The 14221-nt window shown below is 41.3% G+C and overlaps 2 protein-coding genes across 2 annotated transcripts; both read right to left on the bottom strand.

The window, feature by feature from the left end:
* Positions 1-184: 184 nt before the first annotated feature.
* LOC127756612 (60S ribosomal protein L26-1-like) lies at positions 185-928 on the bottom strand. Its single transcript, XM_052281963.1, has one exon. The coding sequence runs from the start codon at positions 886-888 to the stop codon at positions 436-438; it is 453 nt and encodes a 150-aa protein (XP_052137923.1). The 5' UTR covers positions 889-928; the 3' UTR covers positions 185-435.
* Positions 929-7546: 6618 nt separating this feature from the next.
* LOC127756892 (cytochrome P450 94C1-like) lies at positions 7547-9296 on the bottom strand. The gene has a single exon (XM_052282279.1). The coding sequence runs from the start codon at positions 9183-9185 to the stop codon at positions 7656-7658; it is 1530 nt and encodes a 509-aa protein (XP_052138239.1). The 5' UTR covers positions 9186-9296; the 3' UTR covers positions 7547-7655.
* Between the last annotated feature and the right edge of the window lie 4925 nt (positions 9297-14221).

Raw genomic sequence — 14221 nt, forward strand, 5'->3', positions numbered from 1 at the left:
TACAAATGACTAATTGTATCAGCACTTGAGCAGATCACCCCTAAAGTATGTAACAATGCATCCACAAACCCAAGATTAATATTAACGATAATATTTCTAGCTATAACCAAAATGATGGCTAAATGATACTACTATCCTACTATTAGTTACTGACACTCTTCGAAAGATGAATGAATCTACTATCTCCCTGACGAATTCCATGTTTCCATTGCAGCTGCCTAATTGCAGTTTCAATTACAGACAAATATAGCAGTAAACGTCTAAACCATGATCAATTAACACATAATGAGTTTTTAATCTATCAAAATGGAAGACAAATATCAGTTCCAAAACTCTTAGAAAAGATAGATTATGATAATAATTCTTTCAAGCAAGTAGCATAAACTTGTAACAGAGGAAGGAGTGACAACTGACAAGGTGGTACAAAACCAGCTCCTAATCGATCTCCTGGAGCGAGGCGCCGGCGGCGGCCACGTCCTCGGCGGTGAACTTGCCCTTGGCCTTGTCGGCGGCGCGGCCGCTCGCCTTGCGGTCGAGGATGGCCTTGCGGTCCTTGTCGAGCTTGAGCTTGGTGACGACCACCTTGGAGGGGTGGATCCCGACGTTGACGGTGGACCCGTTCACCTTCTCCCTCGTGATGCGCTCGACGTGGATCACCCACCGGCGGCGGTAGACCTGCACCACCTTCCCCTCGCGGCCCTTGTAGCTCCCCCTCACCACCTGCACCTCGTCGTCCTTGCGGATGGGGATGGAGCGGACGTTGTACTTGTGGCGGAGCTCGGTGGAGAGGGCGGCGGACATGAGGACGCGGCGGACGGAGGACGGCGCCGTGAAGTGCGCCTTCCGGCACTTCCGCCGGGAGCTCGTCACGCGTGGGTTGCGCTTCATGGCGGCGGCGCGGGGGGAGCTAGGGTTTGGGGGTGGGTGAGAGGGTGGAATGCCGCGGAGGGAGGGTTTATATACCCGACGGCGATGGCGAATGGACGGCGTGGATTCGTTGGAAGGATGGAAGCGTCTGTGGGCTTCGGCCTTCAACTAGGTCTCGTTTTTATGGGCCTCAATTTCGGCCCGGTCATTTTTGTGGGCTTCAACTTTAGTAGTAGATGGGCCGGAATTTCGGTTTATCCGAACAAGGCCTAACCAGGCCACATTGCGAGGTAACGCACGGCCTTACTAAGTCTGTCATTGGGCCCATTTCATGGCCCGATCTATTGCCAATTTCCTCGTGGCACAATATAGATAGATAGATGATGCAACGTATACGCCCGTCTTTGTTGACGCTGACGCAAGGATGTATAGTAGAAAATCTCGTACGATCGTGCATACGTACACGCATACATAGACGGCTGGGAGGTCGATATGATGGTAGTACCGTTTTTTTTTTTGGGAGTACCGTTGAATGTTGATGCTTGCTAATGACTCGTCTCGTTTAATTGATTGGGAATTATTACGTGTAGCTGGTGGCTACCTGTACCGTTGATGCTATTTCACGTTGGCATATGCACCATACGTATTTTACGTGCAGTGTGTGTGAGATATGCACATATGGTCCAATGAGTGTATGTACATGTGACTGTACCGCTTTACCTCCGCCGTGAAAATGATCAGCTCCCTCACACACACATGATCTTTATAATCTTCTGCGCGTTTCTTCTAATATATTGATGTGTAATCTTTTGCGTGTTCGCGCACAAAAGAACGAATGTATTATATACTATCTCAAGAAATAATAAATGTTTTAAAATACGTGCAGCTAACACTCTTTAAATATTTTGATTCAAGTTTTAATTAATCAAAAAATGATATGGTTAGATTGGCTCTAGAACATTTTCAAAATATTAGTGAAAGTTCTATATAAGATGACTGTGTTATTGTTCAAAACATGTACACAAAAGTCACACCGTCGCATGTCTTGGTCCTACCTAGCTACCTACTACATCCGTTTCTAAATATTTGACACCGTTGACTTTTTAGCATATGTTTGACCGTTCGTTTTATTCAAAAACTTTTATGAAATATGTAAAACTATATGTATACATATAAGTATATTTAACAATGAATCAAATGATAGGAAAAAAATTAATAATTACTTAAATTTTTTAAATAAGACAAATAGTCAAACATATTTAAAAAAGTCAACGGCGTCAAATATTTAGGAAGGGAGGGAGTAGTTAGCATGCGCATCTCCGGCTTCCGCGGGCGGCGCCGGCCGGCCGCCGTCCGCCGGCAAAAGGATGGATGCCCATGCGGCCATGCCGCCGCCGCCTTCTTCTTGTGGGTCACTCATATCGCTATCAAATTAAGCTGTGCCGCGTCACCCAGCCAGCTAATTAATTAAAACCCAAAACCACACCAACTCCGCCGTACGTTAATCCGTTGGGGGAAGTATATACCTTGCATCCACACCTCATCCTATTTGACCATATATATCTGCATAATCTGCTGCTATGTACTCCCACCAAGAAATAATTTCTACTAATCCTCCGACAAATTAGTAACAGGAAGAAGAATGACTATGGTGTCTGTCTTTTCTGTTGTTTTCCTCTTTTTCATTTTTATGTAGTAGTTGCAAATTTTGCAATGTGGACAACACGTGTTTGCATATGTGCAAGGGAGAAGGATATTCTTTCCTGAATGCTAAACTTCATTCCAAATAAAACTCAACTACTTCATCGTCCTGAAAGGCAGAAAGCTACCACTATGCCATCCTTGTGCATTTTTGATTGATTTCCTTGATTCAATTCATTGTTTAAATGCCACGTGTGGTTGTTGCAGGTTACAGTGCCCCAGGTTACAGATTCCATGCTACTGATTTTTTTTTCTGGATATCCTATTCAGACTTCGCTTAATTTCCACTGCATTACATTATTATTCAGTTTCTCTTTAGAAAAAAAAAATGTCTCTGCCTCCCATGTGCCAATATGCCATGGATCGAGGTAGGTACAGACGATCGATAATGATAATTAATTAACTGAAAACTCGAGTTGAGTGTTCATCATGCAATAGATATTGATATATTGATCTAAGATTGTTGACTGAATGCTATAGCTGGGGTAGATTAGATACCTATAATATGACTAAATCACAGAGTGATGGTCGATCGGTCAATTGCGTCTCATCCAGGAATACACCAGTAATTGTATATGTTCTTATGGGCTTAATTAGTTAATTAGCACAATATCAACACACCCCAAGAACAGATCAGCCAATGATTTTGTTGGTAGAGTACCATATCACTCCAGATGCCAAATTAAGCAAGGCGATCAAATCTCCATATATAGATTGATCTATACCATGATACTACAGATCAATCATATATTGCATGATACAATCCAGTTTCTATACAATGATATACTGAAACGAATCTCTGCAGCTTCATCTCCAGCTAGCAAAGCTTCCCCCTATATGTTCAGAGCTATTTCGCCTTAATTAGCATAATCAACACTAGCTTAGCTACTAGTAGTTGATAATTACATGATGGCACAGTCAGCATGCACAATCTCTATGCTGTAGTAGATGGCATGAGAAGAAAGTGAGGCCTGCGTGCTCATTTTGGACGGCACAGAGCAGCTAGAAATTAAGGCCAGGTTAGTGCCTCCTTTTACTTTGCATTCAGGCCACTTGATTCCTCAAGTGCACATGTATTCTCAGGCAAAGAAACTTCTAGTCACAGTCTTTTTTCTTGTTTGTTTCTGAAGAGTGAAGACTAGTCACAGTTTAGAACTAGTCACGAGAGTTGTGAACATATTGGGCACAGCAAGCAAAAGACTTTTCAGGCAACTGACCAGCAGCTCATTAGCAAGAACACATGCCATGCTGCTAAGTGAATTGACAGAGGTCATTTTCTTTGGACGTCTTCCGGAAAACCACCAGTTTGTTTGATGCTTCAGTATCTAAACTCTTTTGGTTAGTGATTAATTCAACCGGGAAACGAGAAAGAGACAGTAAAATCATGGTATGAGAACAGTTCAAGCCACATTCAGGTGGCATAACATCTGACCGAGAGACGAAAACAAATACAGTTATTCCACCGTATCTGAAAATAATAGCAGACTTATCTCTCTGTCCCAGTACGATGAATTGGACTCATTTGAGAGTGATATTTGCAGTAATGGACAACGGTTGGAAAGTGTAGAACAAATCATTGCCATCCTTTCAACTTTCTAACCATCATTTGAATTGCGAAAAAAAAAGTGTTCCCGTGCCTGAAGAAGTTGTGAACAACTAGCCTTTGCAGATGCTCCACTGCCATCTCTCTCTAGAAGATGTGCAAACGTCTTTTCTTTCTCTTGATATGCCTGGACAAAAAATGGAGACAGAAGCTTGAGCAAAGAGCAAGTGATCATCAACTGGCCTGTTCTTTATCACGAACACACATGCCATATTGCCATGCTTCAGAGTGTGCTCTTTTCTTTGGACATGATCTGGAACAACAACTGGTTGATTTCTTATCCATATCTGTATTATGGACTTTGGCTCTACACTGTGGCCACAAGTTTCCTGTCTGATTCTTGGCGTGCTGGCAGCATCGGGATGGATCACGTTGTGGGCAGTGTATCAACTAGGATCAGAATTAGTGTTAAATATTGACGTTATGTTTGCCCACATCGTGTTTCAATAATCCCATCAGTGACTCATTATGTCGGAAGCGAGTAATATAATAGTGAAGGAGACATCAGGTTTAAGCAGGTGATGAATTGTGATCAAGTGACGCAGCTGACAAGGACAAGCTATCAGAATATTAACAACTCGGCCACTTTTCAAGCGGCTGTCAGTAAAATTTATCTCTAAAATATATCATGTATGTAAAAAAAAACTATTTCATGTATGAATTAGTGATAGATGAACTTGATAATACTCTTTGGAAATTGGTATACAATTCAGTGGAATTTTCTCGTAATAAAAGGGTAGGAGAAAATGACAACGGCTAATGACGCTGGATAAGAGGGGAAATGGGAATGCATGGCATATATTATCTTTGGAATCATCTTTTCACCACGTTCAAGGTAATTTCTTTGTTATCCATTAGGCTCCGTAACAGAATTGTTCTTTTATCTTATGACTGGGGAAGGAGAAAGCGGTGGTAAAGTTACAATTTCACTTTCACATCGCAACTTCAGAGCATAATTCACCGTAATCTACTAATCTGATAAGCACCGTCCGGCATTGCATCTATTCAGAGATGGAGACAAATACAGGAATCGGTCGTTTTCACCGTAGCCTTATCTGCAACCATGAGCACAATCATGCTGCTATTAGTGAACGTGCAGTAGATTCCTACGCTAGTTTTGGTGACAAAAAATATTGCAGAGTAACCGTTTGACCACTCATCAGAACGGTCTGAAACTGACACTCTTGGTCATTTGTATGTATTCTAGATTGAGCATTCAACATAGCACAGAGAGTGGAGTACAAAATATGTTGTTAAATGTCCAGCTGTAGATTAAATCCCTAGCTAATTATGGACCACAGTAGCAATGGATCTTGGCCAATTTCCATGAAGAAAGTATTCAGGCTAGAGGTAAGTCAATGACACAGATAACCAAGCTAACAGGGAGTATATCAAGTGAAGTTCTACCGAATCCCGAAATCAAAATTTTAGCATTCAAAATTTATTCTAAAATATACTCTCTACATCCTAAAAGACTATACTGTGCAATTTATTAGTGCGGAAAGAAAACAAGAAGAAGAAGAAGGGAGTATTATTGTTTAATAGAAGATAGCTACAACGAAGTACTTAAAGAGATATAATGAACCATAATCTTAAAGTACTTTTTTTAGACAAATTCTTATCTAAAACTGTAGTCTTTTATGAGGGTAGTAGCAATATTTCCTATTCATTTCAACTTTTCTTAATACATGTGCCCAAGTCCAACTCTAAAAGATGCTACATTTTTTTGAGACGAAAAGAGTATATGTAAAAATGTGTGGATTAATAAACAATGCCAGCCCAAGTGTTTTAAGTCAAGTATACCAGGGCCTTGTTTGGTTCCATGGGCTAATTATTAGCCTCACCTTTTAGCCCTGAATTAGCCCTCAAGGATCCAAACAGGTGGGCTAATTTGAGGCTAAAGTGAATTAGCCTCCCTCAAAATATTAGCCCCTCCAAGGGATGCTAATGGGGCTAATTTTGTGTGGGGACCATCAAAAGGCGGCTCTCTCTCTCTCTCTCCCTCTTTCTACTCTCTCTCCACCTTTTAGCCTTGTAGCCCATGGATATAAACATACCACCCTAGGCTAATGTTTAGTCTACCAATTTATGACTAAACATAGCTCTCAAAATTAGCCCTGGCTAATCTTCCAAATAGGGCCCAGTTTTGAGGTTGCTTCCAGGTGATTGCATAAGTATGCACATTTATTACATGTTCTTTTTTCAGAACTGTTTGAAATTTATTCTCTCCATCAAAAAAAAAAACTTTACTTCTAGTCATTCTTACACAAATTAGTGTGGAGACATAACTATAGTGCCCTTCATTAATATCTTTGGTTGTACTCCCTCCATCTATTTTTGATAGTCATATTTTATCTTGGCACAATGATCAAGGATAACTAAACAAGCGATTCATTAATATTTACATTTCTCGTAAACAAGCGATTCATTAATATATACATTTCTCGATGCCCATGTAGCTAATCTTGTGTGGAAAAATAGAGAGTCACGCATTAAATCTGAGAAAGTCATTAAGATGATAGGTGGTTGAATTGAAATATGCCTATCAAAAGTAAATTTTTCATATTTGAAAATATGCCTATTAAAAGTAGATGGAGGGAGTATTTCCTAGGCTCTAATTAAAAACATACATATTAGGATGATTGTCTATAGCTCCAAAAATAAAGTTTTTGCGGGACAAATTTTTAACTCTAAAATAAAATCTTTGTGGGACGAAGGAATGGAATTGACCGAAGACAAACCTTATGTATTTAGGGTTGAATGTGTTGTATACCAGGCAATTCAATAAACATACTTTTTCCGTTCCATTTTAAGTATTATAGTAGTGGGTTTCCATATCCAACATTTAAACATCCATCTTATTTTAAGAAAAATGAAAATATTAAAAAAAATCACGCATAAAGTACTATTTATGTTTTATCATCTAATAACAATAAAAATAGTAATCATAAAAAAAATCAAATAAGATGGACGATCAAACGTTGAACACTTAGAATAGGACGGAGGGAGTGTTAGTTCACTGTGCTTAAAAATAAAGGTGGATTTTCAGGAGAATTTCCTAGCAGCTGGCCGGTTTGGCTTCAGAAGAAGTAAAAGTAAAGAAACCTGCCAAATGAAATATATGATTGAATCTGCTCAATTTCTGGAACAGCGACAAGGCCAACCAGCCCATTTCCATATAGCAAAACCTGATAGATTATCTTTCAGAAGATACCAATGGACTAACTTGTGAACACTGTAGTAGACTGACTAGCACTTGAGCTCATAGTAACAAGACTGACAAATTTGTGATTTCAAGTTCTATCAACATCAAATTGCAGAAAATTCATAGAAAAGTGAAACATAGTGAACATAAAATAGATGAAAAATTTTGGTATATTGATTTCTCCCTTTTTTGTTCTATGTACATGCCTATTTAATTTCTTATCCAATTTGTTGATACAGTGAATGAAAAAGAAGTCTGTCTACTATGCTGTGTGCAAGTCTAAACGCGTCTGATCTTCACTGGGAGCCCACCGCTGATGGACGCGGTGAGCCCCGGCACGAATCTTGGCGCGGCGGCGCCGCCGCCGCCGCACCGGCCATTCTCGCCGACGACCTCGACGTCGAATGCCCTCACGACGGCGACGCTGACCGCCTTCATCTCGGTGATGGCGAGCTCCTTGCCGAGGCACACGCGGAGGCCGGCCTGGAACACCGGGTACTTGAAGAGGCTCTCCGGCACGAACGCGCCGCCGGCGCCGGTGAGCCACCGCTCCGGCCGGAACGCGTCGCAGTCGGCGCCCCAGATGCGCGGCATGCGGCCCATGGCGTAGGGGTGGTACATGACGCGCGCGCCGCCGTCGACGTAGGTGCCGTCGGGGAGCACGTCGGCGGCGGCGCAGAACTTGGAGTCGAACTGCACCGGCGGGAACAGCCGCATGTTCTCGTACAGCACGGCGTGGGTGTAGTTCAGCCGCTTCAGGTGCTCGTAGCTGACGGCGGCGCTCTCGCCGGCGGCGGCGCCGGCCTCCGCGCGCATGGCGGCCGCCACGTCGGGGTTCTTGGATAGGATCATGAACAGAGTGGTGAGCGCGGAGGACACCGTGTCCCGGCCGGCGAGGAGGAAGCTGACGACGATGTCGCGGAGGAACTTGTCGTCGGCGGCGCCGCGCGCGTCGTCGCCGGAGGAGGCCATGAACCGGGACAGGAGGTCGTGGCTGTTCGCGACGCCAAGCTTCCGGCGCTCCCGGATCATCGCCGCCGCAAGCCCGTCGATGAGCTTGATGGCCTTCTTGAGCTCCCTCTCCGACCCGACGTTGAGAAACCGCTTCATTTTCCACAGCAACGGCGACGCCGCCGCGCCACGCATGGCGGACAGCCGCGACGCGGCGTCGAACGCGTCGGCGAGCTCCGACACGGGCATCTCCCGGTCGAGGCAGCCCGGGTCGAGGCCGAAGGAGATCTTGCAGATGGTGTCGAAGGCGAAGCGGCGGAACACGTCCTGCAGGTCGACCACGGCGCCGCTGTCTGCGGCGTTGGCGAGCACCGGCATGAGGCGGGCCTCCACCTCCTGGGCGACGATCTTGTACGCGTAGGATCTCACGGCGACGCTCCCCAGCTCGAGGCTGGCCATCTTCCGCTGGTGGCGCCACGCGTCGCCGTCGACGTTGAAGATGCCGTCGCCGAGGAGGTCGCCGAGGAGCGCGGCGAACGGCCTCCCCTTGGGGAAGTTGTCGAAGCGCGTCTTGAGCATGTACTCCACGTTCGCCGGGTTCGCCGTGACGGTGCAGCCGAGGACGTGGACGTGGACGGTGCCCGTCGGCGAGCGGCGGAGCAGGTCGGCGTACCAGTCGCCGAGGTTGGCGAACTCCCTCCTCCACGACCCGGCCAGGTAGGCGCGGCAGACATGGCAGCCGCACCACGGCCACCGCCTGAGGAGCAGGAGCACGACGCCGAGCGCCGCCACGCACAGCGAGGACACGAAGAACGCCGCCGCCGCGCACCGCGCGCCCCATGGCAACTCCACCTCCATGGCGGATCAGTTACACTCGACAACAATAATCAAAGAAGCGGAAATCGAGCGAGAGCGAGAGAGCGAATCGTCGATCGGAGGAAGAAGAAGAAGAGAGGAGGAAAATGTGGAGCTTGTGTTGTGTGGGAGGGGGGAGTCAAGGAGGCCATGGCTTATATACACGCGTATGGAGGAGGAAGACGCACATGGGACACGTGCGCTAAATATTAAACAATTACTAATTCTTCCACGCAGCACTGGCATTGTATTTTCGTCACGTGTACACCTGCTCATTGCCCCCAGCTCATGTTGACCACCTGTATGACAGGTGGGCCATGGTAACATAATTTTTTTTGTGTGTGGATAGCTAAATTTAGTGTACTGGCGATATTGAAAATATCGTTGATGTGTGATATCTCATTCATATCTAAAGATTTTTGGTTCATTGGTGTGAGATCAACATAAGAGTGAGCTACTGAGCTAGCTTGTTTTTAGAGACTTTGTGAATATTTTAAGCAAGAACATTTATATTAGGAAAAGATGCCAAAAATAGATAGCCACTTCTGGAAAGAAATTAATCTCTCTTTTTTTTGAGAGAGAGAGGCCGGGTACATAAGAAATTGTCCACCAATTGTGGGATATACCCCCTCCGTTTCGAAATATTTGACACCGTTAACTTTTTAGCACATGTTTGACCATTCGTCTTATTCAAAAACTTTTGTGAAATATATAAAATTATATGCCTACATAAAAATATATTTAACAATGAATCAAATGATAGGAAAAGAATTAATAATTACTTAAATTTTTTGAATAAGACGAATGGTCAAACATATGCTAAAAAGTCAACGGCGTCAAACATTTCGAAACGGAGGGGGTAATTATTTAGCATGGCTAAAAAGGAAGCAACAATAAGATTCATAGTATAAAGTAACTCAATTCCACCACATGAGAAGGGAATAAGATTTGGGAAAAACAGCAAGAATTTAGCCTATAGTTCCCATTCCAAATAATTCAATTGCATATATTTGTTCTGTCCCAAAAAGAATGTTATCTTAGCTAGTCAGAGAGATTAAGAAGGAGGGTTAAAAGTAGGGATGCAAGTGGGTAGTCCTGCTATCCACATAAAAACCCACTTGCTAGTTCATTTCTCACATGGTAGTATAAAATTTAGAAGAAAAAATAAAATAGAAATGAGATAAGCGGGCTAAAAAAATCCTCTTGCCCACACCGCTTGTATCCCTAGTAAAAAGACTGCTGTCTTTTATTAACATGGAGAGAAAAAGAGAGAGAGAGAAAACCAAGGAGGAGGGATTAGTATTGGTTGGATGGTTAAAATGAGAATAAAGATAAAATAATATTAAAGAGTTCTAGTGGACTCACCTTTAAAAATACACCCTTTATGTGATAAACTATTATACTAAAAATACACTCGGTGTGTACTATATACACAATCCAAAAGGCATCAACTAATATAAATAAAGTGACTAACGGTTGTGAATATATGACTTCACCTATCAGGGTTTAAATCCTGGTGTCTACCAATATTATACACATGTAGGTGTGTTTTCAATAGAATTTTAGTAAGAACATAGATCTAGTCCTAGTTTCCGTGATTCCGTCTCTTAAAGCATATGTTAGCATATGTTAGGGGGGACACATTTATGGAGGCGTGTGAGTGTAATATTGTGTGTGAAATGGTGTATGCGTGTGCGCCTGCGGTGCAATTAAAAAGAAATAGACTAATAGCAGCGATATTCAGTTACTATATTCACCGAAATGACGGCTTCATCTAGTAGCTACTACTCCAGCAAGTAGTAGTAATAATTAATTACACTTTGAATTTTGTACACTGAATTGAAGACAGGGAGGTGTTAATTGGGTGCTGAATTGGTGACCTTTTCTTTGGGGGTGCTTGCATAGCTAGATCACCGGCGCTTTGGCTGCCATGTATTTGAGTCGCTTAATTTGACTGCCATGCATGCATGCATTTGACTAGTGTGTGTGTAAGTCGAGGCTCGAGAGTGACTCGATCGTGTGATAGAACAGCAGTCAGCGGAGCCCGTGCCGTAAGTATGCGTACACTGATTTTTCTTTTACCTTCAATTAAAAACACAGGTATATAGAATTATCGGAATACTCCTACATACATACAGCTTAATTTTTTCGTCTTAAAATATAAGCGATTTTAGATAAATATGACATATATTCTTATTTTCATGAATTTGGAAGTGAACCTGTTCAAGATTTGTAGGATATATCTTATCTACTCAAAATCTCTTATATCTTACGACGAAATGAGTATATATGTAAATGACGAGTCAAATGAGTACTCACTATAATAGATATGTTCAACTGACACGTATTATTTATTGGTTGTTGAAACTGCATTCGCGCAGTCCATAAATATAATAAGCACTTTAAAACATCAATATGGTCTTTAATGTGCGCTATTTTGATCACCGGATACTACATACGTGTTTCACGATAAATCTTGTAACAACATTCGTTAATCTTTTTAAAAAATATTTCTATTGGTAATTAATGTTAAAAATATTTAACTTAATATTGTTTGAATATACTTATTATATTTGTGGATAGAGATAGTATTTTCATCTATAATCTCAATAACTACTGATCATCCTTTTTGAAAAACAAAATGAAATTGATCGGTTCGTGTCTGATTTGATTGTTCCAACAAATACAGACACAGATTCGTAACGTGATTAATTATCAATCACCATGGATATCGTGCATGTGATTAATTGAGCAGATTAGTATATGATTTAATTGCTCGATCAAGATCCGATCGCCGAGCATATCATGCATGTGAGCACATGCATGCATGTATTATTCTCATATAGAGAAACGCCCAAAAATCTTCCGGATAACTTCATAAGGTGATGGACTATACAATCTAGATTTGAAGCCTCACCGGTTCTAATTATTTGATATTAGTTTTTTCCCTAGTATTCGTGTTTTTTTATTATTCTCATATGCTCCGTGCGTATATGGAAAATGGAAAACGATAATTACCACTACCAATTGTCACTTTCCGCTGGTATTGGAGGCTTCCAAACAATGGGCTAGCTAGCAAGCTACTAGCAGCTTGGAAACTGATAATGGTTTTATTACGTACTCGTAATTTGCTACTGCCACTGCTTGCGTGATTGCTTACATCATCACCATTTCACCAGCAAAACCACCACAAATTCAGACATAAGTATTGCAATACAATGTGCAGTTTGCTCGATCTCTGTGCAGTACGTACGCTAGCTACTAGAACTAGTGACGCAGCGAATTCATTTTGCATATACTTATTATTAGTTGGTTGTATCTTGATGTGAAACTAAAAAAAAAAACTGTATATTTAGGCATTGCAAGTTGAATGGCCGCGAGTGTCATGGACCAACTTGGTTTCAACAACAGTCCATATATAAATATTCTAGTACCTGCTAGAGTGCTAGTACAAATTAATATGTTAACACTATGCATGACTAAATGGTCAACATGAATACATGATTACGTCTTTCAAAACATGGTTAATGGGAGGACATAGTTTGGTGCCATGTTGCATCTACCTTGTACGGTCATTCTATTAGAAAAAAACATAGCTTGCAATTGTTATATTAGTTTGAGCCATATATAAAAATTACTTAGCTGATTTTAGAATAATAACATGTCTCATTTGGTACACATGGATTCCGTGGAAGTCTTTTTTTTTTGTTGCAAAATTTACTACATGATATTCAAAGTTTATGACATTTGCTCATGAACACCGTAAAAATGTGTGATACAGCCAAAGTACACCTTAAAAATTAGCAATTGATAATTTGCTAGAGGATACCGCAACATTGTTTTACTATTTTTTGACCAAATGTATGGATTCATACATGTGTCCAAATTTAATCTAAATGAGAGATGAAAATATCAAAACATTTCGATTTTGCTAAATCTTTGTCGACAGATTTTCCGTTGGAAATCACTCATTTTTTCAACCCTCCAATTTATGGTGAGATTCGTGCTAACAACATCCAAAAAACTAAGGCAGCTTACCACCGAACCTCGGGGCGGTAGGATTCAATCTCACGATCGGATGTTTACCATGTGCAGTGCTTGGCCAATTGAGCATGGAAGAGAATTTGGCTGTATATATAAAGCGATATTTACAATGTAATATAAAATTACATTGTATATTGTAATATATATATATATATATATATATATATATATATATATATATATATAAACTAAAGTTACATTTATAAATTCAGTTGATATGACATATAAGTGCACTGTAATTTTGATAAAAGATAATCTGTAAGTAAATATGTATTTATTATTTTCTTAAAAATATAAAATTACAGTCATATATAACTAAAATTACATTTGCAAATTCAGTTGATATGATATGTAAGTGCACTGCACTTTTGATAAAAGTCTGTAATTAAATATATATTTGTTATTTACTTTTGTTGTCCGCTAGATGTAAATCTAAGGGTATAAAAAATCAGGGTGATTGTTTGTTAGCTAGAAATCACCCGACAAATGGATAGGTTTACATTGTGGAACCGAGGGAGTATCTAAGAAAGGGAGGAAGTTTCTGATTTAATTTACTGTACAGCTAGCTATTTGTCTCCTATAAACTTTGCATGTATAAAACACAATTAACCTAATACCTCTCGTATGAATACAATATACAGTGCACGTATATATACATATTCGTACCCAAACAAAACAACAAATTCGACTTGTACAGCTGAGCTAAAAACAAAAGAAAGAAAGAAAGAAAAAACTATACCTGACAAAATATACGTACGCGCTTGGGTAAGCATCACTGCATCAGATCGAGAAAACTGCATCGATCCAGCGCCGCCTGTAACGTAACGTACTATACGTAGTACCTTGTCTGCGCCTTGAATACGCTAGCTATAGATGATTTGATCGATCGAAACCAGTTGGCGCCAGAATTCTGCACGTTTAATTTGTTTGTTCGATCTCTCTCCTCATCCTGCCGGCTGCCGCGGTTTTCGAGTTCAGAGCCCAAACAATGCAGT

Source organism: Oryza glaberrima, chromosome 12, assembly GCF_000147395.1.
Source record: "Oryza glaberrima chromosome 12, OglaRS2, whole genome shotgun sequence".
In the NCBI taxonomy this organism is placed as follows: domain Eukaryota; kingdom Viridiplantae; phylum Streptophyta; class Magnoliopsida; order Poales; family Poaceae; genus Oryza; species Oryza glaberrima.